Source organism: Mercurialis annua, linkage group LG7 (genome assembly GCF_937616625.2).
Source record: "Mercurialis annua linkage group LG7, ddMerAnnu1.2, whole genome shotgun sequence".
NCBI lineage: Eukaryota > Viridiplantae > Streptophyta > Magnoliopsida > Malpighiales > Euphorbiaceae > Mercurialis > Mercurialis annua.
Genome location: NC_065576.1, coordinates 37151052 through 37178219, shown reverse-complemented (window position 1 = coordinate 37178219; position 27168 = coordinate 37151052). Strand labels below are relative to the sequence as shown.

Below are 27168 nucleotides of genomic sequence, written 5' to 3'. Positions count from 1 at the left end.
CTTTGGTGGAAGCCCTAATCTGCACTAGTCTGAGGTAAAACCTAATGCTTGCTTTCCTGAGTTCCTGTATTTATTTTGTTGTTTTTATTTGTGTTCTCTGTCTCTGAGTTTGGTTGTTTCTTCTTATTTCATGAACACTTTGCACATGTTGTTGGTGCTTAAAGCTTTGGTGGAAGCTCTGTTTTTGTTATAGAAAGGTAATGTTTTGGCTTTTATGAGTAAAGTGTTTGTTTATTATTTTTTTATTTTGATTAAGATTGTGTATGACCTAATCTGTCTTTTTGTTTTCTGTGTTTGTGTTTTTGTAGATGGACCCTGATTCTGACCCTGCAATTGACCTTAATTTTGAAATGGCTTAAATGCACAAAAAATCACCAACTTTCGCGTGTTTTTGGTATTTAACACGAACTTTTAATTTTGGCGTAAAAATACATGAACTATCAAATTTTTGCATATAAGACCAAGTTTGCATTTTTTTCAAAAAACGATGTCGTTTTAAGGAAAAAACGGTGCCGTTTTATGGGGAAAACGGTGTCGTTTTATGCCCAAAATGATGTTCGTGTTATTATTGCAAAAATCAGATAGTTCGTGTATTTTTATGCCAAAATTAAAAGTTTGTGTTAAATACCAAAAACACGCGAAAGTTGGTGATTTTTTATGCATTTAAGCCTTTTGAAATTGATCTAGATGCCATTACTGGCCAACTTCCTGTTGTCCAAAAGATTGCCCCAGATGGTAAAGGTGGACAAAGTCCAGTGGAAGCAAATGCAATGACTAACCCAGACCATGCTGGTGGACAAAGTAATCCAGTGAAAGCAAATACTAGAAAGAGGAAGGAAGTCCACCAAAGATCAATTGTTTGGGACCATTTCAATGCTATTAAAGATGCTAATGGGGTAATCATACAAGCTAAGTGTTCTTACTGTGCTCGTATTTATAACTGCCATGCTAGAAAAATGGTGCATCTACTTTGAGAGGTCATATGCTTAGATGCAGTAAGCACCCGCATAGTTTAGAAACCAGGCAAGCTTTATTATCCTTTCAGCCTGCTGTGAATGTGGGTGTAGTCCCCAGTAGCGGTCCTCAAATGTGCAATGTTGCTAATTAGAAATTTGATCAGCAAGCCATTAGAAAGGCTGTGTCATACATGATTGTGGTTGATGAATTGCCTCTAAAATTTGTTGAGAAACAGGGTTTTAAAAAGTTGATGAATATTGCATGTCCTAGGTTTAAAATACCATCTAGATGGACTGTAAATAGAGACTGCTATGCCATGTTTGTGGAAGAGAAGATGAAACTAAGACAGTTTATGAAATTTAATACTCAGAGAGTGAGTCTAACTAGTGATGCATGGACTTATAATCAAAGAATCAACTACATGTGTGTCACTGCCCATTTCATAAACACTGAGTAGAAGCTTCATAAAAATATAATTTCTTTTGTCCCTTGTTCTATGCATAAGGGTGAATATTTGTCTAAGGCTTTAGAAACCTATTTGTAAGAGTGGGGGCTCAAGAATATCTTTACTGTGACCCTTGATAATGCTGAAAATAATATTGTTGCCATGAGTTTTTTCATGAAAAAAATGCTGACTTGGGGTTCTACTCCTGCTAGATGTAAATTTGCTCACATGAGATGCATAGCTCATATTCTTAATCTGGTTGTGTCTGATGATTTAAAAGAAAGTGGAGCCTCTGTTCAAAAAGTTAGAGGGGTTGTTAGATATATTAAAAACTCACCTCTTAGACTAAGTAAGTTTAAGGAATGTAAAAAGACATGTGAGTTGGATTGTAAGCGTTCATTATATCTAGATGTCTGTTGGCAAATAATCGCAAGTGTACGATATCGCGCAAGTAATATAACTTGGAAGACCAAGTATCGATCCCACAAGGAACAATGAACTAAACAACTAATTTCTAATATTCTTTAATTGGCTAGTAGGAAAATAAATGGATTTGTGTGAACTAATTATAATCTAAGTGAATTTAACTCAAGTAATTAGACTATAAATCTGAAATTAAACAAATAAATCGAAGAATAAACAATAATAGTAGAAAGCTCAAGAATTGATAATTCCAAACAAACTAGTAGAAGAATGGATCAAAATTTATCTAGTGATTTTATTGTGAATCGAGCTATTCTAATGCACCGAATCCCGCTCTCTCAAGCCTCAAAGATTCAAATAAAATCACAACCTAATTAGCTAATCAATTATTAACTTGCTCTCACAATATTAAAACTGAATTAAATAACTAAATTGTAATTATGAAGCAAACTCAACGACTACCTAAATTCCAACCCGCTCTCACGGTATTTTCCTCTAAGTTTTTAATTACCTATGTCTATTTAATTAACAATCTCTCAATTAGTTAATTAAACACAAAATCATGAACTAAGTGATCAAATTAATTCAAGCATTAATCTTAGTAATTAAAACACAATTTTATTCACTTAATAAATCCTAATCCAATTCGAAAACTAGTCTAAGTGTTCATATCAATCCCCGAACAAAGGATTTAGTTACACATGCTTAAACTTAAATTAAACAAAGAAGAAGATGAAGAATTAAACATAATTAGAACAATAAATACCGGAGTTGTCAATTTCGGAAGAATCGTCTAGATTAAACTTGAAATCTTCACAATCGTTCTTTGCAGAAACTAATAATAAACTACTTATAAACTGCTGAGAAATAGAAGCTAAAACGCTATTTTAAGAGAATGAAAATAAAACTAATGTAATCTAAATTATTCTACGTCTTAAATTGAGTCTAGTACAAGGTCTTTATATAGTAGGAGGAGTTCCGGAGTCTTCTAATTCGTATTGCAAATTGATTTGTAATAGGAGTTGGAATTGTGAGTTGAAGAAGAATTTCAGTCCAAATCAAATCCTGAAGCACGCGTGTTTTACTCTTGTTCCGTTCGGGAAGCCCTTGGTTCCGTTCGTGACATGCCTAATTTTCCTCTTTTCCGAACGGAACAACCCCTTCACGTTCGAAAAACTCGTTGGCCGAAAGCTTTTGATATCAGATTTCTTCTTGAGTCCCGAACGGGACAAGGCTTTTCCGTTCGGGACTCATGCTTATTCTGCATGTTTTCCGTTCGGAACTCATCTTTTTCGAACGGAACAATCCTCAATCTCGTTCGTAACTTCAATTCCTTCGTCCGCAAGCTACGCTTTTCACTCGTACACGCAATCCACCATAATTTTGCCCCAAATAGTCGGTTTTCACCTAATTTCCACTGAAATACTAACAAACACTATTAAACGTAAAAACGCCAAATAATGTATAAAAACAATACTACACATAATAAAAACCGACTAAAATCGACCCTAAATATAGGAGTAAAATACTCCTATCAAACCTCCTCACACTTAACCTTTGCTTGTCCTCAAGCAAGAAATAAATCTTACTCTACAAAATATGTTAGAAATCATTAGCATATAACTCAACAATAAATCAATCAAAGAAATCCCCGACCCTATGAATAATATGAAAAACAACCTTCTAAAACCGACAACTAAATAATGATGCAATCAAATAACAATAATAATTTTATGACATAATTCAATATAACAACGGTTACTAACTCATTAGTACAAGGTCAAATTGAATCACACGTCAAGCGTCACTATCACTTGCGGGACATGGAAAATAATCAATTTCTCCCTTAGGCAAATCATAGCACAATTCAATAAAAACTAAGCTAATGGTATCAATATTTCAACAAGTAGGGTATATAACAAAGAAAACTCACAATTGAAAGCATGAATACTCACCATAAGCTTGCTCATAATCCCGGACTCCGCTACTTGATTCGGTAATCAACAAAAATCATATGGTCTTTTATTGGGTTGTAATGTGGCTAAGGTAAAAGGGTAGGTAAAAAGGGTTAAACAAAGGCTAATTATCAACTTAATATACTATTTATTACTACTATTAACTTCTAGGTTGATCTAACTCCGGTTTTGCGTTTACGTGAACTTATAACTTTCTTTTCTTTTTGATTTTACGCTCTACTCATTGCTTTTTTGCAATCTCAGAATTTTTCTCTTTTTTTTCTTTTTTTGAAGCTTTTTGCTTGCAAATTTCTATCTCTTTTTTTTTTTTTTTTTTCAATCTTTTTCAAGGCGTAACTTTATCTTTTAAGCACAATGTAGTTCACTTTCTCTTTTCACTAATCTTGAGTTTCGAATCACCTATATTCATCATAGTCATAACAAATAATATATCAAGTCGATAAGGTAAACAAAAGAGGTAAAACATAGAACGGTAAAGGGTAAAATACGGTAAAAACAATAAAAAGGTTTAAGGCTCAAATTGGTGTAATCTAGGGGATAAAGGGTAGTCTATTTAAGTGGTCTAAAAGAAAAGTTATACCTAATTGCCATAATCATCTAATTGTTGAAAACTCAATCGTGTAACTTTAAACGGACACCGAGCAAGTTCTAGGAATAAAACATGAAATCAACACTCACAACAAGGGAATTAAGCTCAAAACTCTCAAAAGTGTGTAGTGTTATGCCATAAACTCAATTCCTACTTAAATTATGCTACTCATGCCAAAAGTTTAAAACGACTATAAAAAATAAACAATCAACATGTCATGAATCCGCATCAAGTTATTCAATTATGTTTCAACGATTTGAACAAGTCTAAATTTTGAATTCACCCTTATTTCATCGGATTATGTCAACGAATTATTAAGTCATTAAGCAAGTATCGCTTATCAATTGTCGAATTAAGAAAACGCGTTCATACATTCATTGATTCGGGGAAATCTAAGATTGACAAATTAATTAAGATACACACCAAATCAACTAACACTTTCATATTTAAAAGACAACGATTTAAAACGATACAAGACCTTGAAATAAACTAATTTAACACCTAATACAATCTACTAAAAAGAAAATAACACTTAATAAAAATAAACTAAAACTGAAAATAAAGATAAATCACCGAAAAATAACCCAAACGAAAAATAAATTTTTCTTCCCCCCTCCTCACACTATTTCTAGCTATGTCCCCAAAGCTAAGAAATAAGAAATAAAAATAGAAAAAATTGGAAAGAGTTTGGGTTTAGAAAAACAAATCTCGCTCTAGTCAAAGGCCGGTGGATCCGGTGATGGTTCCGGTGATGGATAACGTTCTCCGCCGGCGGCATTAAAGTAACCCCGAAGAAAATCCTCTTGCCGATTAAGGCGTGCTCGCATTCGATCTTGCCTCCATTGTAGTTGTGCAAGACCAACATGTTGTTCACGTCGGATATCTTCAAGTAATTTTTGGTTAGTTTCCCAACCAACCCGGTTTTGCTCCCATCCGATCCGGTTTTGCTCAACCAACTCAGAAAACCGTTGGTCAAACCCGGAAACATGAGCCGCTTCTCCGGCTTGAGAAGTTCCCGCGGGTTCCTCCTCCACTCTTCTTTCTTCTCCACCTTCTACTTCCCGTGCTACCTCTTCTCGCCGTGTTCGTGCCACCAATCGTACCCTTCTATTATAGGGAATAACTCTTCCCTTCTTCACAAACCCGGCAACATCCAAATGGTTCATATTAAGAGACCGTGCTAGAATGGTCTCAAAAGTCGCCAAAGTAGACGCCGTAGGCATACAATTGTATTTTTCCGCCAAAGCACGAATAATGAAACCATAGCCAATCTTGGATAATTCGGATGGAACTTCCCTCAATCGCTTCAATAGACGATACGCCGTGTTGACTTGGTATGCTTCTATCTCCGGATGCAAAATAGCATTCAAAGCTAAAAGATCACTCTTGGCCACCTTCGTATATTCACCACGCCCGCCAAACGAGTGCCCAAACCACTTCACGAAAACCACAATAGCGATGTCTTTGATTTCATTAATCTTGGACCCCCTTGTCCGATAATCATCACGATCCGTCAATTCCCTCCATATCTCCACTTGATCAAAGTTTTGATCCCAATCTATCAACCCCGTTCCCCTCATTCCAAACAATTCCACCAAATCTTCAACACTAAGTGTGTGGCTAGTGTTGTTGATGCGGAAAGAAATAGAAGAAGGAGAACCACTAACCGGTTTGAGAGTAGAGAAGAATTCACGAGTAAGTTCATCGTAAGAGTGATGACTAACCTTTGCCAATGCCGATAACCCCAAGATATCCAAATAACGCTCCACCTCATCCTTGATGCCAAGGTTCTCCATATCATCAAAATCGATTTGGAATGGAATCACCATTTCCCTTTCTTTGATACTCAAATATAAATCACCTTCCTCCTCCGTATGGATTTGGAAAGGTGCGTTATAGCGAGTAGTCAATATCGCCGAGGTGTTCACTCGAGATGAGGATGGAGCGGTTGATTTAGTACGTACCCTTCCCACGGCCGGTAAGGGTGGATTCGCCGCTTCTTGATTTCTCGTGCTTGAACGACGGATTGGTTGATTTTCGGCATTCTTGCTTCGCACCATGATTGCGGAATGAGAGTATTTCTAATAAATTTGGAGAATAAGAAGAGAAGAATATTAGAAGAAGAATATGTGTGAAATAAAAAGTAGAAAAATGCAAGGTATTTATAGGAAAAATAAATCAAATCTCAAGATTTCCCTCCATTAATTTCAAACTCTCCATTTAATAACTTGGAATTGATTTAACGGTTTAGATCGAAGCCATGTAATCAATCCAAGTGAAATTGAAACACTAATGAATGGTTCGGATTTGCCAAATCATCAATCCAAGTGAAAAATTCAAATTTTTACAAAGCACAAATCTCAAAGAAACACAAGTTTCAAAAGAAACACAAATCTCAAAAGAAACACAAGTCCCAAGAAATCTACTCCACTTTAATTCAAAATTCAAAATTCAAATTTTTCAAAATTTTTTGATGTTTCCCGAACGGGAATAATTTAATCCCGAACGGGATTAGGCTTAATTCTTGTCCCGTTCGAAACTTAGGCAAAATTTTCCTTGTTCCCGAACGGAACTATGGTGTCCCGAACGGGACAAAGGCAATTTTTGCCTAGTTCCGAACGGAACTACCCTTCCCGTTCGGAAAAGTGAGAAGCCGAGAGCTCTTTCTCGAACGGGAAGGGTGTGTCCCGTACGGGACAAAGGCAAATTTTGCCTAGTCCCGAACGGAATGACCCTTCTCCGTTCGAAAAAAATTGAGGGCTGAGGGCTTTGTCCCGAACGGAAATAGCCTTTCCCGAACGGGACAAAGGCAAAATTTTCCTTTTTTCGAACGGGAAAGGTATTTCACGAACGGAAACCTCCTGAAATCATGTATATACCTGCAAAAACACACAAAAACACACCCCGGAATTAAACGGAAATAAATAAATAGATTAAAATTTAAATACGCATAAAAGGAAAATAAAATAAATAAAACAAAACACGTAACCTCTCGAGATTGCCTCTCGAGTGCGCTTTATTTTTGGTCAAAAGCTAGACCGTGGCCCGGAATTTATGTAGGAGTGGTGAACGTGATTTGTTCCACTACTTGATCCGTCAAAGGTCCAAGATACGGTTTGCACCGTTGTCCATTTACTTTGAAGATTTCACCACTAGAGTTCTCCAATTCCAAAGCTCCATGACTTGCCACCGTTCGAATCTTGAAAGGACCGCTCCACCGAGATTTTAATTTCCCGGGAAATAATTTGAGGCGTGAGTTGTAGAGTAAGACGAAAGAGCCCTCCACAAACGTTTTGGGCACGATATGAGCGTCATGCCATCGTTTCGTCTTTTCTTTGTAAAGCTTGGCGTTTTCATAGGCATTTAACCGAAATTCGTCCAACTCATTGAGTTGAAGCATACGTTTCTCCCCCGCCGCTTTAAGGTCAAAATTTAGCTTTTTAATGGCCCAATACGCTCGATGTTCAAGTTCCACTGGAAGATGGCATGCTTTCCCAAAAACAATACGATATGGAGACATACCGAGGGGCGTTTTAAAAGCCGTACGATATGCCCATAATGCATCATCTAGTTTCAGTGACCAATCTTTCCTTGTGTTATTAACCGTTTTCTCTAGAATTCTCTTTAGCTCACGGTTAGAAACTTCAACTTGCCCGCTTGTTTGAGGATGGTACGGAGTAGCGACCCGATGATAGACTTTATATTTCCGCATCAAGGCATCGAATTGCCTATTGCAAAAGTGAGATCCACCGTCGCTTATTATTGCTCTAGGAGTACCGTATCGATTCATCAAACGTTTGAGAAAATCCAACACCACTTTGGCATCGTTAGTGGGTAATGCTTCCGCCTCTACCCATTTTGAAACGTAATCTACGCACACCAATATGTATTGCTTTCCAAACGACATAGGAAAAGGACCCATGAAGTCTATTCCCCACACATCAAAAAGTTCCACCTCTTGAATGTTGGTAAGCGGCATTTCATCTCTCTTCGATATGTTCCCCACTCTTTGGCATCGATCGCAATGACTAACAAAGTCTTTCGCATCACGAAATAGCGTAGGCCAAAAGAATCCGCACTCTAGCACACGAGCGGCGGTCCTTGATGTACCATAATGGCCCGCATAGTCCGAGGAATGGCATTGACTAAGTATAGGCATCATCTCTTGTAGTGGTACACATCTCCTCAAAATCCCATCTCCACACACCTTGAAGAGGTACGATTCCTCCCATAGAAATCGTTTAGCATCGCTCAAGAACTTCTTCCTTTGGTGGTAAGTCAAATCCGGTGGCATTATTTCGGAAGATAGATAGTTTGCGATATCCGCATACCATGGCGTTTCCACTTCCGAAAGTACCATCAACATCTCATCCGGAAATGTTTCATTAATCTCTACGCCACTTATAATTGGTTCCGGAATCTCTAACCTTGACAAGTGATCGGCGACGACGTTCTCCGTTCCTTTCTTGTCGCGAATTTCGATGTCAAACTCTTGCATAAGGAGCACCCATCGGATTAGTCTCGGTTTAGCATCTTGCTTTGCAAAAAGGTATCGAAGGGCCGCATGGTCCGTATAGATGATAACCTTAGAGCAAAGTAAGTACGACCGAAATTTATCCAATGCGAACACCACCGCAAGCATCTCTTTTTCGGTGGTGGTGTAATTGAGTTGAGCACCCGCCAATGTTCGGCTTGCATAGTATATCACGTGAAGCTTTTTCTCCCTCCGTTGCCCCAATACGCACCCGAGTGCTATATCACTTGCATCACACATGAGTTCGAAAGGAAGAGTCCAATCGGGTGATGAAATAATTGGGGCCGAGATAAGGGCTTCCTTCAACCTAGCAAAAGCATCAAGGCAATCATTAGTAAATTCATAAGGAATATCTTTAACAAGTAAATTAGTTAAAGGACGAGCAATGGAAGAGAAATTTTTGATGAATCGTCGATAAAACCCGGCGTGCCCTAAGAAGGCACGAACTCCTTTTACGGTAGTTGGTGGTGGTAGTTTCTCGATGATTTCCGTTTTTGCTCTATCTACTTCAATGCCGTCCTTGGAGATTTTATGTCCCAAGACAATTCCTTCCTCTACCATGAAATGGCACTTCTCCCAATTCAAGACTAGATTGGTCTCCTCACACCGGGCCAACACTCTTTCAAGATTATTTAAGCATATCTCAAAAGAGTCCCCGAATACCGAAAAATCATCCATGAAGACCTCCATAATATCTTCAATCATATCGGCGAAGATGGAAGTCATACATCGTTGAAATGTTGCCGGTGCATTACAAAGACCAAATGGCATTCTCCGATAAGCAAACGTTCCATAAGGACATGTGAAAGTTGTTTTCTCTTGGTCATCCGGGAAGATAAGAATTTGATTGTACCCGGAATATCCATCGAGAAAACAATAATAAGCGTGGCCCGCTACCCGCTCCAACATTTGATCGATAAATGGTAACGGAAAATGGTCCTTCCTCGTCTCCGTATTCAACTTGCGGTAGTCAATACAAACACGCCATCCCGTTACCGTCCTAGTGGAAATTTGCTCACCCTTCTCGTTCTCAATCACCGTTATCCCCCCTTTCTTTGGAACACATTGGATGGGACTAACCCACGCACTATCGGATATGGGGTATATAATTCCGGCGTCGAGAAGTTTTACTATCTCCTTGTGCACGACCTCCTTCATATTTGGATTCAAACGCCGTTGTCTTTGAGCCGATGCTCTTGACTCATTTTCTAGGTGGATCTTGTGCATGACCACCGAGGGACTAATTCCTCGGATGTCCGAAATTTGCCAACCGATCGCCAATATATGTTGCTTCACCACTTTGACAACTCTCGCTTCTTGTGTTTCCGACAAGTTGTTTGAGATGATGATGGGAAGAGTCATGTTGTCGCCCAAAAACGCATACCGTAAGTGAGATGGTAACGTTTTAAGCTCAACCTTTGGTGGAGAGATAGAAGAAGGTGGTGTCACGCTCTCTCTTCTAATCAAATTTTCGGCTTTCGGCTCATCTTCTTTGGAATATTCTTCCCCGGAAGTTGCTTGTGTCTCCTCGGAATGGAATATGACTTTTGAAACCGGGAAAAGTTCTTCCACGAATTCATCAATCATATCCAATTTCATGCATTCCACCTCTTCAAAAGTGTTGCGCATAATCCTTTTCATATCAAACTCCACTTTGTCATCATCGATACGCAAAGTGAGTCGTCCGGCGTGCACATCTATCAATGCCCTCCCCGTGTTCATGAAAGGACGCCCAAGAATCATAGGGCATGTTTTATCCGCCGCATAGTCAAGTACGACAAAATCCACCGGAAAGATGAATTTGTCTACTTTGACTAGAACATCTTCTACCACTCCGTATGGCTTTTTTAGGGAGTGGTCCGCCAATTGAAGCATCATTGATGTTTGCTTCAAAGTTTGATCACCAAAAATATCCCTGAAAAGAAACAAAGGCATTAGATTGATACTTGCCCCTAAATCACATAGACAATTAATTGAATTTAAATCGCCTATTTTGCATGGAATTGTAAAACTCCCTGGGTCCTTAAGCTTGGTGGGCAAGTCACTAAGGATGAGTGAGCTACAATTTTCCGTTAGGGAAATTGTGCCTTTGTCGTCCCAACTCCTTTTCTTCGTTATGATTTCTTTGAGGAACTTCGCGTATTGAGGCATCTCACGCAAAGCATCCGCAAAGCTTATATTGATTTGGAGTTTCTTGAAAATTTCCAGAAATTTATGGAATTTTTGGTTATCCGGCGTCTTCTTCAATCGTCCCGGGAAGGGGACCTTTGGTACAAATGGAGGAGGAGGTGGCGGTTTTACATATGGAAGTTCGGTTACTGCCTCCTCAATTGTTCCCGTTGTTAGATCGATTGCTTTCTCTTTACTTGCATGTGGATCATCAAGTTCTTTCCCGCTTCGGAGTTCAATGGCTTTTACTTGCTCCCTTGGATTTGACTCCGTTGTAGACGGTAAACCCCCTTGAGCTCTATTTTGAAGCGAGATGGCAAGTTGAGAAATTTGAGTCTCGAGATGGTGATTGACGGAAGCTTGGTTCTTAAAACCGGTTCTAACTTCCTCAATAAGCTTGTCAATCTTGCTCCCCTCATCCGTATTCCGATTTTGAAAACCGGGTGGGGGTTGTGGTCGGTAGTTGTTGAAGTTGCCTTGGTTTTGTGGACCACGGTTTCCTCCTTGAAAATTTGCTCCTCCCATACTTGGGTTGGCATTGGCTTGACCCGCATTTTCCCTCCACGAAAAATTAGGATGATTCCTCCACCCCGGATTATAGGTGTTGGAATATGGGTCATTGCCTTGCCTTTGCCCATTGACATAGTTGACTTGCTCATTTGAGTTTTGATGTAGGACGGGGCAATCCATTCCCGAATGATCGTGCCCATCACAAGTCTCGCAACCCATTTGAACTACCGCAAGTTGAGCATTCCTTTGATTTGCTTGTTGTTTGTACATCTCGAGTTGTGCTAGAAGTGTCGCATTCTTCGCTTTCATTGCTTCAAATTCTTGGGTTTGCTCGAGGGTCATGATACCCTTTTGAGGTGGTTGCCTCAACCGCTCGGTTGACCAAGAACAACTATTTGTAGCGAGTTCCTCTAGCAAGTTATTGGCCTCATCATAAGTTTTCTTCATAAGTGATCCTCCCGATGCCGCATCAATTGTTGCCCGTGTAGCCTCATTGGTACCATTGTAGAAAATAGAGACAAGATGCTCCCTTCCTAGATGATGATGCGGACAATTTCTTTGAAGTTCTTTGAAACGTTCCCAAGCTTGGTATAGAGATTCACCATGTAATTGGAGAAAATCTATAATTTCCTTGGTCATCCTCGCGGTCTTACCCATAGAGAAATACTTATTGAGAAAAGCTTGTGCCAATTGCTTCCATGTTGTGATTGAGGTGCTTGGAAGTGATTGAATCCAATTCCTCGCCTTATCCCTCAAAGAGAAAGGAAAAAGACGAAGCTTGATTTGATCCTCCGTCACATTATGGATTTTGAATGTGTTGCATACCTCCGTGAATTTTGAAAGATGGGCGTTTGGATCCTCGCGTTCCAACCCATAAAATTGACAACGACTCTCAAGTAGTTGAATCGTTCCCGGCTTGATTTCAAAATTGTTAGCGAGTATAGGAGGTGCAAAGCATCCATAGTTGGCGTTGTCGACGTTGGGTAAGAAGAATTCACCCAAGGTACGTCTTGCGGGAAGAGGGGCGACCCTCTCGTTTGGCCTATTAAGAGCTAGGCCATCATGTAGTGGTGGTGGAACAATCCCCTCGTGATTCAACGGAGGGTTACGGTCGTCCTCCATGGTTTTGGATTTCTGCGCTGTTTTTCGGATACTTCTTTCGAAGGATGTTAAATCTGACTGAAACGGTTCTAGCGGTTTTCTGGCACGTCGTGTATTAGGCATACACTAATCCAAAACTCCTGCGCAAACAAAAACAAGAAAACCAACGTAAAATCCAAGAATCACAAAGTATAAAAATAACTAAATAGAACTAACTCAATCTAAGAATAAGATACTTTTAATTAATTTAATTGCGATTGCTCCCCGGCAACGGCGCCAAAAACTTGTTGGCAAATAATCGCAAGTGTACGATATCGCGCAAGTAATATAACTTGGAAGACCAAGTATCGATCCCACAAGGAACAATGAACTAAACAACTAATTTCTAATATTCTTTAATTGGCTAGTAGGAAAATAAATGGATTTGTGTGAACTAATTATAATCTAAGTGAATTTAACTCAAGTAATTAGACTATAAATCTGAAATTAAACAAATAAATCGAAGAATAAACAATAATAGTAGAAAGCTCAAGAATTGATAATTCCAAACAAACTAGTAGAAGAATGGATCAAAATTTATCTAGTGATTTTATTGTGAATCGAGCTATTCTAATGCACCGAATCCCGCTCTCTCAAGCCTCAAAGATTCAAATAAAATCACAACCTAATTAGCTAATCAATTATTAACTTGCTCTCACAATATTAAAACTGAATTAAATAACTAAATTGTAATTATGAAGCAAACTCAACGACTACCTAAATTCCAACCCGCTCTCACGGTATTTTCCTCTAAGTTTTTAATTACCTATGTCTATTTAATTAACAATCTCTCAATTAGTTAATTAAACACAAAATCATGAACTAAGTGATCAAATTAATTCAAGCATTAATCTTAGTAATTAAAACACAATTTTATTCACTTAATAAATCCTAATCCAATTCGAAAACTAGTCTAAGTGTTCATATCAATCCCCGAACAAAGGATTTAGTTACACATGCTTAAACTTAAATTAAACAAAGAAGAAGATGAAGAATTAAACATAATTAGAACAATAAATACCGGAGTTGTCAATTTCGGAAGAATCGTCTAGATTAAACTTGAAATCTTCACAATCGTTCTTTGCAGAAACTAATAATAAACTACTTATAAACTGCTGAGAAATAGAAGCTAAAACGCTATTTTAAGAGAATGAAAATAAAACTAATGTAATCTAAATTATTCTACGTCTTAAATTGAGTCTAGTACAAGGTCTTTATATAGTAGGAGGAGTTCCGGAGTCTTCTAATTCGTATTGCAAATTGATTTGTAATAGGAGTTGGAATTGTGAGTTGAAGAAGAATTTCAGTCCAAATCAAATCCTGAAGCACGCGTGTTTTACTCTTGTTCCGTTCGGGAAGCCCTTGGTTCCGTTCGTGACATGCCTAATTTTCCTCTTTTCCGAACGGAACAACCCCTTCACGTTTGAAAAACTCGTTGGCCGAAAGCTTTTGATATCAGATTTCTTCTTGAGTCCCGAACGGGACAAGGCTTTTCCGTTCGGGACTCATGCTTATTCTGCATGTTTTCCGTTCGGAACTCATCTTTTTCGAACGGAACAATCCTCAATCTCGTTCGTAACTTCAATTCCTTCGTCCGCAAGCTACGCTTTTCACTCGTACACGCAATCCACCATAATTTTGCCCCAAATAGTCGGTTTTCACCTAATTTCCACTGAAATACTAACAAACACTATTAAACGTAAAAACGCCAAATAATGTATAAAAACAATACTACACATAATAAAAACCGACTAAAATCGACCCTAAATATAGGAGTAAAATACTCCTATCAATGTCCCAACTAGATGGAATTCAACTTATCTCATGTTGAATACTGTTTGTTTGTATCAAAAATTCTTTGAGGAGTATATAGAAACAGAGTCAAGCTTTAAAAAATATTTGGGTGATAGTGTTCCTGGTTTCATGGATTGGGAACATGTTAGGGAGTTATGTGGCATGTTAGAATGTTTTTACAAAATGACATTGAGAATTTCTGGTTCTCTTTATGTGACTTCTAACAACCATTTCAATGAAATTTCTGATTTGTGTACAATCTTGCAAGATTGGATAAGGTCTGATGATGTGTCATTGAGGTCTATGGGATCTAAAATGAAAAAAAAAACTGATAAATACTGGGGTGATCCTGTTGTAATGAACAAGCTGATATGTTTTGCCAATATTTTAGATCCTAGGGACATAATTCTTTATTTGAAGTACACATTGACTCATATGTATGGTGTTCAAGAGGGTAAATTTCTGTTTTCTGGTCTGATGGATGATTTACTTGAATTATTCAATGACTATGAATTTCAACATAAGAAAGAAAAGGCCATTGGTGGTGGCCAGACTAGTCTGTCATCTGAGCATGTTGGTGGCTTATCTCAAGCCAATTCTGTGTTGAAAGAGAGGTATCTACAGGAAATAATGGAGACTGGTGGGACCAAGAAATTTGAATTGGATTTGTACCTTAGAGAGGCAGTAGTTGCAAATGAGGAGAATTTTGACATTCTCAGATGGTGGACGCTGAACTCAGAGAGGTTGCATGTCCTCTCTAAAATGGCTAGAGACATTCTTGCAGTCCCAATCTCCACAGTTGCTTCTGAGTCAGCATTTAGCACTGGTGGAAGAGTGCTAGATGACTTCAGGAGTAGCCTGACTCCAACACTTGTGGAAGCTCTAATCTGCATTCAGGATTGGCTTAAAGACCCAACTAAGCCTGTTTCTGTTGAGGAGTCTTTGGATGAATTGGAGCAGTTTGAAGAAGGTATTATACTGCCCAACTGTAAATTTTATTTTATTTACATTTTACTTTGATTATTTATGAATTACTAACTCTCTTTTATTCTGTGTTTTCAGGCTTTCAAGAACCAACCAATGCTAACACTAATGTTGTAGTTTGTTTGTATGTCCTTTTCTCAATTTACTTGATGTTTGTTTGCTCATATGACCTGTTGGCCTGTTGGACTAGGAAGCCAAATCTGAGCTTGTTGCCTTTATGATATAGTTGCCTTCTGATAAATTAGCATAGACATAGCTTGTTGCCTTTATGATCTAGTTGTCTTCTGATAAGTTAGCATAGACATAGCTTGTTCCCTTTATGATCTAGTTGCCTTCTGATAAGTTAGCATAAACATAGCTTGTTACCTTTATGTGTGTTGCTGGATTTGATTTCTCTGTCTTTATGCTTAATATTGGCTATGATGATGCTTCCACCATCCAAGTTCGGATACTAATGACTGTAAATTGATGAGGCATTATATTTATGCCACCATTTTATGGTCTTATTGTTTGTGCTTGACATATCTTATATCTGAGCTTTTAAAGCAATTGACATTGCTGATTGATAGGAGTATAAATACTCCTATTTGTAGGTCGATTCTGAGTCATTATTTGCATTATATTCGTCATTTTAGATTTTTTTTAGTGGCTTATTATCATTTTGAGTGTTTCAGGAGAAAAATGCAAATATGGCGACTTTTGGAGCGTTTTTGGTGTTTTCTAGAAGTCCCGGGGTCAAAGAGTGCGAACAAGCGATATTTGGAATTAAAGAATGTCATTTTGGGGTCAAGTTAGAAGCAACCCGCTCGCACACTTGATGACAAACCAGTGTGCGAGCTAATTGGGAGGAGACAGTAGCAAAATTGAAGATTGGAAGAAAAGTTAATATTTGGCCAAGTCAGGAGGTGTGCGAACGCACACCTCAAAACCCGTTCGCACACAACCCGCTCGCACACCCAATGTTGAAGTGGTGTGCGAGCAAATTGGAGAAGTGGTAGTAGAGATTGAGAGAAAATGGTGATTTGGCTAAAGAAAGGAGTGTGCGAACGCACACTCCAGCACCCGCTCGCACACCTTGTGCAGACTTTCGCCAAACGGACAAAAATGCCCCAGAATCAATTCCAAAAACTGAAAAAACACGAGGGCACTTTTGGGTATTCACTAATTTCGACCTAATATCAGATTTTAGTTTCGGGAGCCGTATAAATACTAGTTTGTAACATTAAACGAGGGTTCGCTCAATTTTCATTAGACATAAACCCTAGATTAGAGTTTTCTTATCGTTCGATTATCAAATTTATCAGTTCTTCATTATTTTGTTATCGATTATCATTAGTTTACTTTCGAACAAGGTACGATTATTATCAATTTTATATTTATTATTTTATTTAATCTAACATGAATTCTTTAATGATTGTTTTTAGTATTTTCATTATTATGTGTAGCTAAACCCTTCGTTGGGGATTATTAATCAAATTATGTCTGTTTAGTTAAATCGGAATTATGGGTTTTTATTCTTGATATGTTCTTAATTATTGTACTTAATGCCTAGTCTGAATTGATCACTTAGTCTTTGCCAATTGTTTTAATTTTAGCTCGAGAGAGTAAAATTGGAATAGAACAATATAATTAGGAATGTAGGAGTTAATTGCGCGAGAGCGAATTAACGAATGCGTGTTTTTAGGATTCACTTCATAATCATTCAATTAATCAGTAATTAGGTTAATCATTGTGCGAGAGTGAGTAATTAACCTGTTATTCATTAGTTTTATGCTTTTGCCTGCAATTGCTCGAGAGAGAGTTTTAGGTGCTTCCGATTAGTCCGAACCATATCAGAACAATACAATCCATAACCCAAATTAAATAAACAGCATAACAAAGATTAATAATCCCTGCTTTTCTCATTATTGTTAAACACCTATTTAATTACAACTTTAGTTTACTTTAAGTTACAATTGTTAAATTCTGTCTTTTAATTTCACAACAAACATATATTGTCTTTTTGGCTATTCAAATCAAGTCTTTCAACTGGTTGTCTTTAGAGCTTTCCTTGTGGGTACGATATCCGGACTTCACAGTCTGTATTACTTGTCGATTACGTACGCTTGCGTATTTTTACCAACACTGATGAGATCTATTTATGTTTTTCTGTTGATTTTTCTGCTATGTCTTTGCTATTTTATCATTACACATATAGGCTGTGATGAAGCTTCCACTTGTTTAAGTCTGATAGCTTGATCATTAACTGTGTGGCATTAATTGTTGCCTTTTAATTGATTTGAGCTTAAATGACTTTGATTTGAGTTTAAATGACTTATATTTGAAGTCTGAGCCATTTTCTTTTACTTACATTAATGTGAATACTATTTTGCTTTTGGATACTGCCTGATTTCATTCTGTTCTTTGCAGAATTGACTTGTGAAGAAACTTTTGAGACTATACAGGCTTATTTTGACCTTAAACTGACAGATTTAGAATATATATTTGGTAAATATTTTACACGCCCATTAGTTGTAAAAATATAATAGCTTAGATATGTTTTGTTTTGTAAAGCTAAGCTATAATTTAGTATAGTAAATTTGATATTTATATAGACTTAGTTAGGGGTGATTTGAGCCAATGCAATTATGCAAAATTGCAAATGATTGGCCTTTAAAATTATAATTTGTAATTTTTAGTAAAACTGTCAAATATATATATATATATATAGTTTATTATTATTTGTTATTATTTTTTGTGTATTTAAATTTCGGTTCAAACGGCTCGGTTCAGACGATTAAACCGAACTTTCGGTTCACCAAACCAAAAACCATATACCGAACTGTATGGTTTGGTTCCTTTAAAATAAAAGTGGTTTGGTTCGGTTCTGGGAGTTCGGACTCCGCACCGAACTGAACCGAATTGTGCTTAACCTTATCTATATGTATGGGCTTGTAGCTTATCAGCTATTTGAAATTAAGTTAAAAATAGATAAAATAGACTCGAAAAATATTGATCTGAGTTTGAATTTAGACTATTCAGATTAATTATCGAGTTGAATTCGAACTTTAAAGTATTAAACTCAATAAATTCGTAAACCTAATCAAATTTTAGTTTAGTTAGTTACTTTTTACCCTTTATAATTATAGATATTTACAATAATATTTTTATATTAAAAGTTAAATTTATATGTTTATATAAATAATCGAGTCGACTCAAAATCGAACTAAAAATCTAAATATTTTAATGAGTTTAAGTTCGACCTCTTAAAATGAAATGCGATCGAATTTGAATCAAGGTATGAACTTTAGATTTTAGAGTCGAGTTGAACTCGAACTTTGATAGCTAGTATTTCAACTCGACTCGACTCGATTACACTTGATATGTAAAAGTATAATCTTTTTATATTATTATGATTAGGGTTTCCCAACTTATGAACATGTGTTAATTTATCTTACTTAAATTTAAGAAACTAACTAATTTTATCTCAAATTATTTTAATTTGATGTTAGAAACTTGTTTATTTCTCCAAAATTTTAATTATGATTTATTATGTATTATTTGTACTAACTTGATGTGTCAATTACTAACATATATAAAAATGAAAAATTCCTACTTTAGATTTTATTTCTTGTCTCTAAAAATATAAAGCTAAAACCATTATTTTAAGGAGGTGATTTTTGCCGAAAAACTGAACTGTATTAAATTCAAGTAGATAAAAAATAGAAGAATAAGCTTGAAGAAGAAGAAGGGAGCAGAGAAAGAATAAATTCAGGAAAAAAAGTTATTTCATTTCATTAATTCATAAAATATTTTTCAGATAATGCTAAGAACTGCAATTTATAAAATTACAATGCTCTTCTCTTTAGTGCCACCTCATACAATAGAAACAAAAACATATAACGGAATTGGAAACATAATGAAAAGTGCAAAACATAAATGTGAAGATGTTGATCATCATCATACGCGTGTGATCAACACTAATTAGCTAATGACATAACTTTTACATGCAACAATTCATCCCCCTTTGAACAACCTTGTCCTCAAAGTTAATATCTACATATAGCTACTGTAAAAAAAAAAACTTTAGGTGGTTGGTGACTCCTATTTTCCTATTTCACCACTATTTCTACATCCTCTTCGTACTATTGAGAATCATCCATCATTCCATCTTCTAGCAAATCTTGCACCACAATCATATGTAATTGCTTCTTTTTACACAAGTGACCAGGTGAAAAAGTTTCATCATACTAGAAGTATAGGTTCTCGGCTCTTTTCTCATTGATGTCAACATCCGGTAATTTATGAGTTTGCATTGGAAAAGGCTTTTGAATATTGTTCATTGTATTATAGAAGTTTGTTTAGGGTGTAACACGGTAGAAATGGAGGTGCATTTAAAGCAATAAACAATATTTACATACTCAAAATAACGGTTGATATACATACAAAGTCAAAGATACAAATTTGATATACGCAAAGTAAGATTCATGATCTGGTCAAAACACGAAAGTTGTTTCTCTAGTCGACACGAGTCCACCAGTCTAAACCGGTGTCGACTCTGAGCCGAACAAAGAGAAAAACTTTGATGTAAGTTGATGGGCTGAAGATCGGGCTTTATGGCCCATGATGTCATTGATGACATGGCACATGTCACCATTTCTGATGTGGCGGTTACAACTAAGTATATGTTCAGTAGTTTGAACGAGGATCGATTCTGAGTTCGGATGAATCCGAAAACACAAAAACAAGATTGAGACTCAAAGACGGAGATCTAGTGGAGCTGACAAGGTGGAGTCCATGACGCCGATCCATCTAGCGATGGCACCAGAATACAATGGTGGCAACGCCAAAACTTCAGGGTTCTCCCAAGTTTGGATTTCATTGAAAAACATGCAAAAAACGTCAAAAACACATAATCAAACTTCTAGAAATTCACAAGAATCAAAATAACATGTTAAATGCAATTAAAAACATCCTAAACATAAATCTAGAAGCGAAATTGATGGCAATCATGGCAAATCATGACAATTTACTAAGGAATACTAAAAATACTAATCATGCATCCTGACGAATCAAAATTAAAATCAATGGATAAATGACAATAATTATGTGTAAAAGGATTGATTATGGTCCTAAGGTTGTTTTCTAGAGATTCATATGTAAAACTAGTATTTTGTTGTGCAATAGTAGATCTTTGAAGATTTGAAGCGTAAGAGCTTGATTTAATTGATGTTGTGTGGCTGGAATTTACGTGTGTGGTGCTGGAAATTAGTATCTCTGGCGGCTAGATTTAGGATTTTGTCAATGAATTCGGATTTACGTCTGATTGAGTGCCACCTTTCTCCTCCTTTAGGGTGTTTAAGAGTACTATTTATAGAGTTAGCTTTTAGGTTAGGTTGAAATTGAGTTTTTGGTTAACTAATTATAATTTTTGAAATAGACAGTGTGTAGAAAAAGATGGTAAAAGGTCATTTTTGGTCCTTGAAAGTGTCAAAAAGACTTCTAGGGCAACTAAGATTAGGTTTTGGGTAATTTGGCCCACCAAACCTACAAATTCTCCCATAAACTTATAAGACATTACAACTAGTCAAATTTCTTAGACTTCTATCAGAATCTCTTTGGATTGTTATGGATTATTTGTGACAATTATATTTTAGTCCTTTAAGTTTGATGTTGTACATCGATATAGTCCACTTGAATTCAAACAAGCGGATCGCTAGCTCATCATGGACATGTGTCTTTGAAAAACATCATCGAACACTTCAGTCTCTTATTACTTTTATATCTGTCCAGGAATATGTGTATACATTTATTTCATTAATTCATAAAATATTTACAAATAATGCTAAGAGCTACAGTTTATAAGATTGCAACGCTCCTCTCTCTAGTGCCAGCTCATACAATAGGATCAAAAACATATAACAAAATCGAAATAAAATGAAAGGTGCAAAACAAAAATGTAAAGATACTGATAATCACCGTACACGTTTGATCAATGCTAATCTATGATCTAATTTTTTACTTGCAACCAAAACCTCTCCCCGCACCTAGAGGTATATATGGTTTGATTTGATCGGTTTATCATTGATATTTTAGTCCAAATAAATTATACTAATTTAATAAATTTTCAAACTAAAATCAAACCAGATAGATTATAAACCAGCAGAATTAGTTTGATTTGATTTGATAATTTTTTCTTTGAAACCAGTTCAAACCATCATTAAACAATTCTTTATTTATCATCTAAAATAAAACAATTTAATAATTTAAAATTATTTATTCATGATAGTAATAAATATTATATTTACATAACACATAATAATAATGATTAACAAATGAAAAAAATGTATTTAAAAAAATATTTTTATGTTATAATTTTTTTTATTAATATAATATCTTAATATTATAGAAATATAACATTTATTGATCAATAATATATATACAAATATTAAAATTGTAAATAGAAATAATTATTTCATTAAGATGATATTTAAATATATTATATCAAATACAATTTTAAAAATAGTGATAAAAATTTTATTTTTAGGTTATAATATTTGTAATTTTAATAAAAATATATATGCATGTATATATTTATTAGTTTAGTATGTCAGTTTATAATTTTTAAAACCGCAAACTAGACCAATAATTACTTTTTTTTTATTTTACAAACCAAAATCAAACCAACAATTTTCTAAACCATAATATTTGATTTGATTTGACTGGATTAATTTGCCTTGATTGGTTTGAATTTTTTTTATACAGCCCTACCTACACCCCACACTTTTTTTCCTTTCTTTCCTTAGTTAACAATGTTTATTTAACTTGCTTCTATAGTAAAATTTCATTTTTGAAGGTCTCTCCTATTTAGAAGTTTGACGAAACTATTTTTTAAAAGAGGTAGTTTTTAGGAGATGAAGAATTACGTTCTTATTTTAAATAGTAGGTTTATTTAAAAATTTAGAATTAATTGTCTTTTCTCCTTTTAATTAGTTGGAGCCTTGGAGGTATCTTTAACCATCAAGACTGGATCCGTTGATCGAATTAAAAATTCGTAACTTAAAAAGTAAAAAACTTAAAAATCTTGTATTTTTTTGTTTATCTTTAGAGCTTGTGTATGAATAACCAATAATTTATTTTATGTATGATGTGCTAAAAAATAAATATTTGAAATTGATCAGACTTGAGCAAAATGTAAAGGCATTAAATAATACAAACAAATAAAATTGAGGTATCACCAAGACACCAACTGATGTATGAAAAATAGTTTTTATTTTTAAAAAATTAAATTTGAAAATTCGAATAATATATGTGCGGGAATCAAAATTTGATAAAAAACATATTATTACATTTAATTTTGGAAAGAAATGAGAATGGGATGGTGAGAAATAGGATTAAAAAATCCCAAGGCGTAGATGAATTGGTAAGGCACTCTTCTAGTTTAAGTGAGGTCGCGGGTTCGAACCGTACTCATGTATGCAGCCGTTTAAAACTTGGGGTCAGAGTTTTGCCTCCCGAAAGGGACCTATCCGGCTCAAGTGGGGATTAGTCTGAATGTGGAAGGTTTAAAGGTGCCGTCTCATAGTTGAGACCCGTTCAGAACACCTCATGTATCCTGTAAAAAAAAAAAATAGGATTAAAATCATTAACAAATGAAAAGGTGGGAAGATGAAAATATTATGGGTCAAAGGTATTGTAATGCATTCTAATTTTTGTTCGAAATTTTTTTATACAATTACATTATATTTGGGTACAGTTTGGTTCTTAACTTACACAATTGAAGCAAATCAACCCCTTCTCTTAGCATAAATCTAAATAAAATTCAGTTAAATAGTTGATTTGTATATTTAATAATTTTAAGGCCAAAATTATATTAAAACGCAATTTAAAAATACAAATATCTTTTAATTAAAAACACAATATATGATAATTCTTTTAATTTAAAATATAAACACTCTAACTAAAAGAATTTAACAATCAACTAGGTATTAATAAAATTTGTTTTGATAATATTAATTTATATATTAAATTATTAAGTTTTCACTTTTGTATTTCTCATTAGAATTTTATTAACCTTAATAATTTTAAAATTAAATAACACGTAAAATTATGAAAAGAATTTCATATGGGATCCTCAAAATTAAATATAATTTAAGGATATAAAAGTATTAGTATAAAAGTTGGAGGGCATATTTGGGAAATTGGTAAAATAGTGCAAGAAAGAATAAGAAAAGAAGAGGGTTAAATGTTCCCCTATTCCCAACCCTAACTTTGTTTTTCTCTGAATTTCTTTTTCTCTTTCTTTCTCATACAAAAAAAATTGGTCCCTCCTCTTTCCCTCTTCAATTCAATTCAAGAAAATCAAGAAAATCAAGAAAATAATTTGTCCTATACAATCAAGAAAATCAAGAATCAAGAAAATCAAGAAAATGGGGAAATACATGAAGAAATCCAAACTCACAACTGATGTTACAGTCGTAACGGAATCCACCGCCTTAGGTGTTCGTACCCGGGCTAAAACCCTAGCTCTCGCGGCGGCTGCTGATTCTTCCTCCTCGTTTATTCAGCTCAGAAACCGCCACATCGAAAAGCCGCCTTTGAAACATGCTGTTCAACAGAAGCAACAAGAGAAAGTTTCTTCGTGTTCAAGAATGAATACCAGAAGTAGTGTTGAGCAAGAGGAGGAGAGGGGTGATGAAATTGAAGGGGAAGAGGGGTGTTTTGGGAATAAAGGGGAAATATTGGGGTTTAAATGTGAAGCTGAGGATTTTAGTGTTGAGGTTTCTTTTGGTGACAATTATCTTGATTTTGAGTCAAGAGAAAGGTATTTTTTTTTCTTTTTTTTTTGTTGGGTTTTGGTTATTTGTTTTTATTTATTGCTACTTGTATTATACTTTGTTGAATTTGCTTTTCTGTCATCTCCTGAATGAATGCAGTTTTTAGTTTAATTTTTTGTAAGTTTTTACATGCATGATTGATTACACTTATTTAGTACTTTTGCTAGCTTGCCAAAGACAAACCATGCATGCTTGTTTGATACTTTGTTCATACTTGTTTAAGCTAGTTAGATACGCACACGGCACACTGCGAAACGGTGTTATTTTAAGGTTCCTTGTGTAAAAAAATATGAAGTTTTGTATCCAAAACGTCAAGGGTCCGAAACGTATCCAAATGGGACACAGTTGAATGAAGTGTCCGTGCTACCTAGTGGTTAAGTAATGGCATTACTAGATAAAATGTTTTGTTTCTTCCCCTTGAGAGTTTTGCTCAGCTTGTTGAGTGTTTTTTCTGCTGTCTAGTTCACTTACCTTTTGTTTGTTTTCATTAATTTCTTTTTGTAATTAGAAAAGGTAATTAAAAAGAAAAAGAAAATTCTTGTTTGGGTCTGATTTGTTTCAGTGCTTTCACTTTCATGTGATACATTAATAATATGGCTACTATCTAAAACTGCTTTCACAAAAAGTTTCATTTTTGTGACTGATGGTGGTGGGGAGTTGCTTCTTTTAATTAATATATATAGGTTTCCATTTTCAACATGTGTGCCCACAAGCTCAGTCATTAATGTTGCAATTTGGTTGAAGCTGATTTATGCATTTCTTTTAAAGGGTACAACAGAAATTGAATGAAGAACATGGTTTCTTGATTTGTAATTTATAATGTTTTAAAGCATCATTCAGTCTTGTGTGTTCTTTGATTGCAAGAAAATTAGATCATGAAGCTTGTATATCATGAGAAAAAAATGATATTGAACTATGAAATAGGTATGATAATTTTGTTTTGATTGGTTTATTTAATAAGAAGTACTAGAATCCTAAGAAACAAAAATAGTTATATCATGAGAAAAATAATGATATTGAACTATGAAATAGATATGATAATTTTTTTTTTGATTGGTTTATTTAATAAGAAGTACTAGAATCCTAAGAAACAAAAATAGTTCTATCATGAATTGTGATGTTTTGGGTTTAAGTTACCAAAATTGTTGACTTGGTTTTACTCAGCCAATTTGTTTTTTGTTGCGTTATTTATGCCTATAGCTCTTCTGCCTTATTTGTGTTAGCATGATAGAGGATAATGATGTATCATATCTATGGGGCCTAGCTGCAGACTGATACATTTATGTGGAATACTCTGTTTTAGGGCCATCACTAGGTGACAAAAAGTTTCAGTTTTCTTGCTTTCATTTTATGGTTTATGACTTGTAAATTGGTGGTTGTCCTTGTAAATTGTGAAACTTACTTTCTTTGCATAAGTTCCTTTTCCACAATTATTGGATGTTCATTTCCTTATCATTTTTTTAAGTTTGATTATATTCTCAATTCTAGGTTTGGAACTTTATTAAAACCGGGATGCATCTTTCGTAATTAAACTGATCTTGTCTAATTGTTTTATCAAGCAGAAGAACTAGAGAAAGCACCCCATGCGACTTGATAAAGGACCCGGATACTGTTGCAACTCCAACTTCAATGACAAGACAAGCAAGCTCTACGGAAACCAACCGAAGAGTTAGCAATAATATGCAGAGGAACATCCCAACAGCACATGAAATGGATGAATTTTTTGCTTGTGCTGAACAGAGGCACCAGAATCTATTCATTGAGAAGTATGATAAGTAACCCTTTGCATACACGTTTATTGTTATAGGGAAATGTCAACTTCTCAACTAGATCGTAGTAATTTTCTGCATTGCGCTTCCAATTTACTTACGGCAAGTTTTTTAATCTGCTTACTGCATTCTTGCAGGTACAACTTTGATGTTGTAAATGAAATGCCCCTCACTGGACGCTATGAATGGGTCCAAGTGATACCATAACCGGTATCAATCAACAGGACTTCAATCCCCTATAGCTTCTCTAATTTCATGCTAAACGGCTTTTAAGGAGTGCTGATAGCAGTCGGTGTCGTATATGTTCTGCCAATTTTCCAGGTTCCGTGTAAACTAATTCGGAGACATCGATTGGAAGATGCATAAATTCAAAGACTGACCAATTGACACAGCTAGCTGATAAATTATACATTAGCCAGATATTGAATCACAATAAGACTCACACTTTAAAGCAGAAAGGCAAAGGAATCACTGAAGACGACGGGGGAGCAGAAAACAGATATATTTTAGGGTTTAGTTTAGATGTTTCATTACTGTAATTTTTAGGTGGTACATCTAATTGTTAGTTTCTTTTTATTTCTATTAGTTTAGAAATTTAACCTTTGTCTATACTTAGGAATGAACCATGAATGTGAACATTTTGGTAATAAATGTAACTCATTTCTCAATTCATTTTGCTGTGTCAATTCTGTTGTATTTAAGATTATTTTGTGCCCTTTTTAGTGTTGATGCTGTATATGAGATACGGTGTTTGTAGCGGTGGTGGTTGGCCGTGTTCGTGGTGGTGGTGGTGCATACTTCCTGTAGAAATATTTCCTGTCCTGTAGAATTATTTTGTCCAATGTTTACATGTATAAATGTTGACAGGACCACTCTATGAACACTGCTAAACTTTCACTGTACTGTTCACTCTCTTTTCTTATCTTAAGGACATAATAAATTTTATCTTACAGTCTCTCTTTTCTTAGATGCTCTTGCTTTTATTACAGTTTTCTTTTTGGTCGGATCTGTAAATCCGTAATTGAGTTAAGAATCTATTATCATTATATCTGTATCAGATAT

The 27168-nt window shown here is 35.3% G+C and overlaps 2 protein-coding genes and 1 non-coding gene across 3 annotated transcripts; all 3 read left to right on the top strand.

Annotated features, from left to right (window-relative positions):
* Window positions 1-12138: 12138 nt before the first annotated feature.
* Window positions 12139-12245, top strand: LOC126658899 (small nucleolar RNA R71). Its single transcript, XR_007634466.1, has one exon. It is a non-coding gene; the product is annotated as a small nucleolar RNA R71 (small nucleolar RNA).
* A 2322-nt stretch (window positions 12246-14567) lies between these two features.
* LOC126657123 (zinc finger BED domain-containing protein RICESLEEPER 1-like) lies at window positions 14568-15742 on the top strand. The gene is made up of 2 exons (XM_050351758.1): window positions 14568-15507; window positions 15600-15742. The coding sequence occupies exons 1-2, from the start codon at window positions 14568-14570 to the stop codon at window positions 15740-15742; spliced, it is 1083 nt and encodes a 360-aa protein (XP_050207715.1).
* An 8014-nt stretch (window positions 15743-23756) lies between these two features.
* Window positions 23757-26778, top strand: LOC126654479 (cyclin-dependent kinase inhibitor 3-like). The gene is made up of 3 exons (XM_050348347.2): window positions 23757-24324; window positions 25900-26103; window positions 26244-26778. The coding sequence occupies exons 1-3, from the start codon at window positions 23930-23932 to the stop codon at window positions 26311-26313; spliced, it is 669 nt and encodes a 222-aa protein (XP_050204304.1). The 5' UTR covers window positions 23757-23929; the 3' UTR covers window positions 26314-26778.
* Window positions 26779-27168: the final 390 nt, after the last annotated feature.

Bases quoted from the DNA above. Each gene is read 5' to 3' on its own strand.
- LOC126654479 (XM_050348347.2), top strand. From the start codon at position 23,930: ATGGGGAAATACATGAAGAAATCCAAACTCACAACTGATGTTACAGTC. The intron at 24,325-25,899 runs GTATTTTTTTTT...TTTATCAAGCAG, and splicing joins GATTTTGAGTCAAGAGAAAG to AAGAACTAGAGAAAGCACCC. The intron at 26,104-26,243 runs GTATGATAAGTA...GCATTCTTGCAG, and splicing joins CAGAATCTATTCATTGAGAA to GTACAACTTTGATGTTGTAA.
- LOC126657123 (XM_050351758.1), top strand. From the start codon at position 14,568: ATGTTGAATACTGTTTGTTTGTATCAAAAATTCTTTGAGGAGTATATA. The intron at 15,508-15,599 runs GTATTATACTGC...CTGTGTTTTCAG, and splicing joins ATTGGAGCAGTTTGAAGAAG to GCTTTCAAGAACCAACCAAT.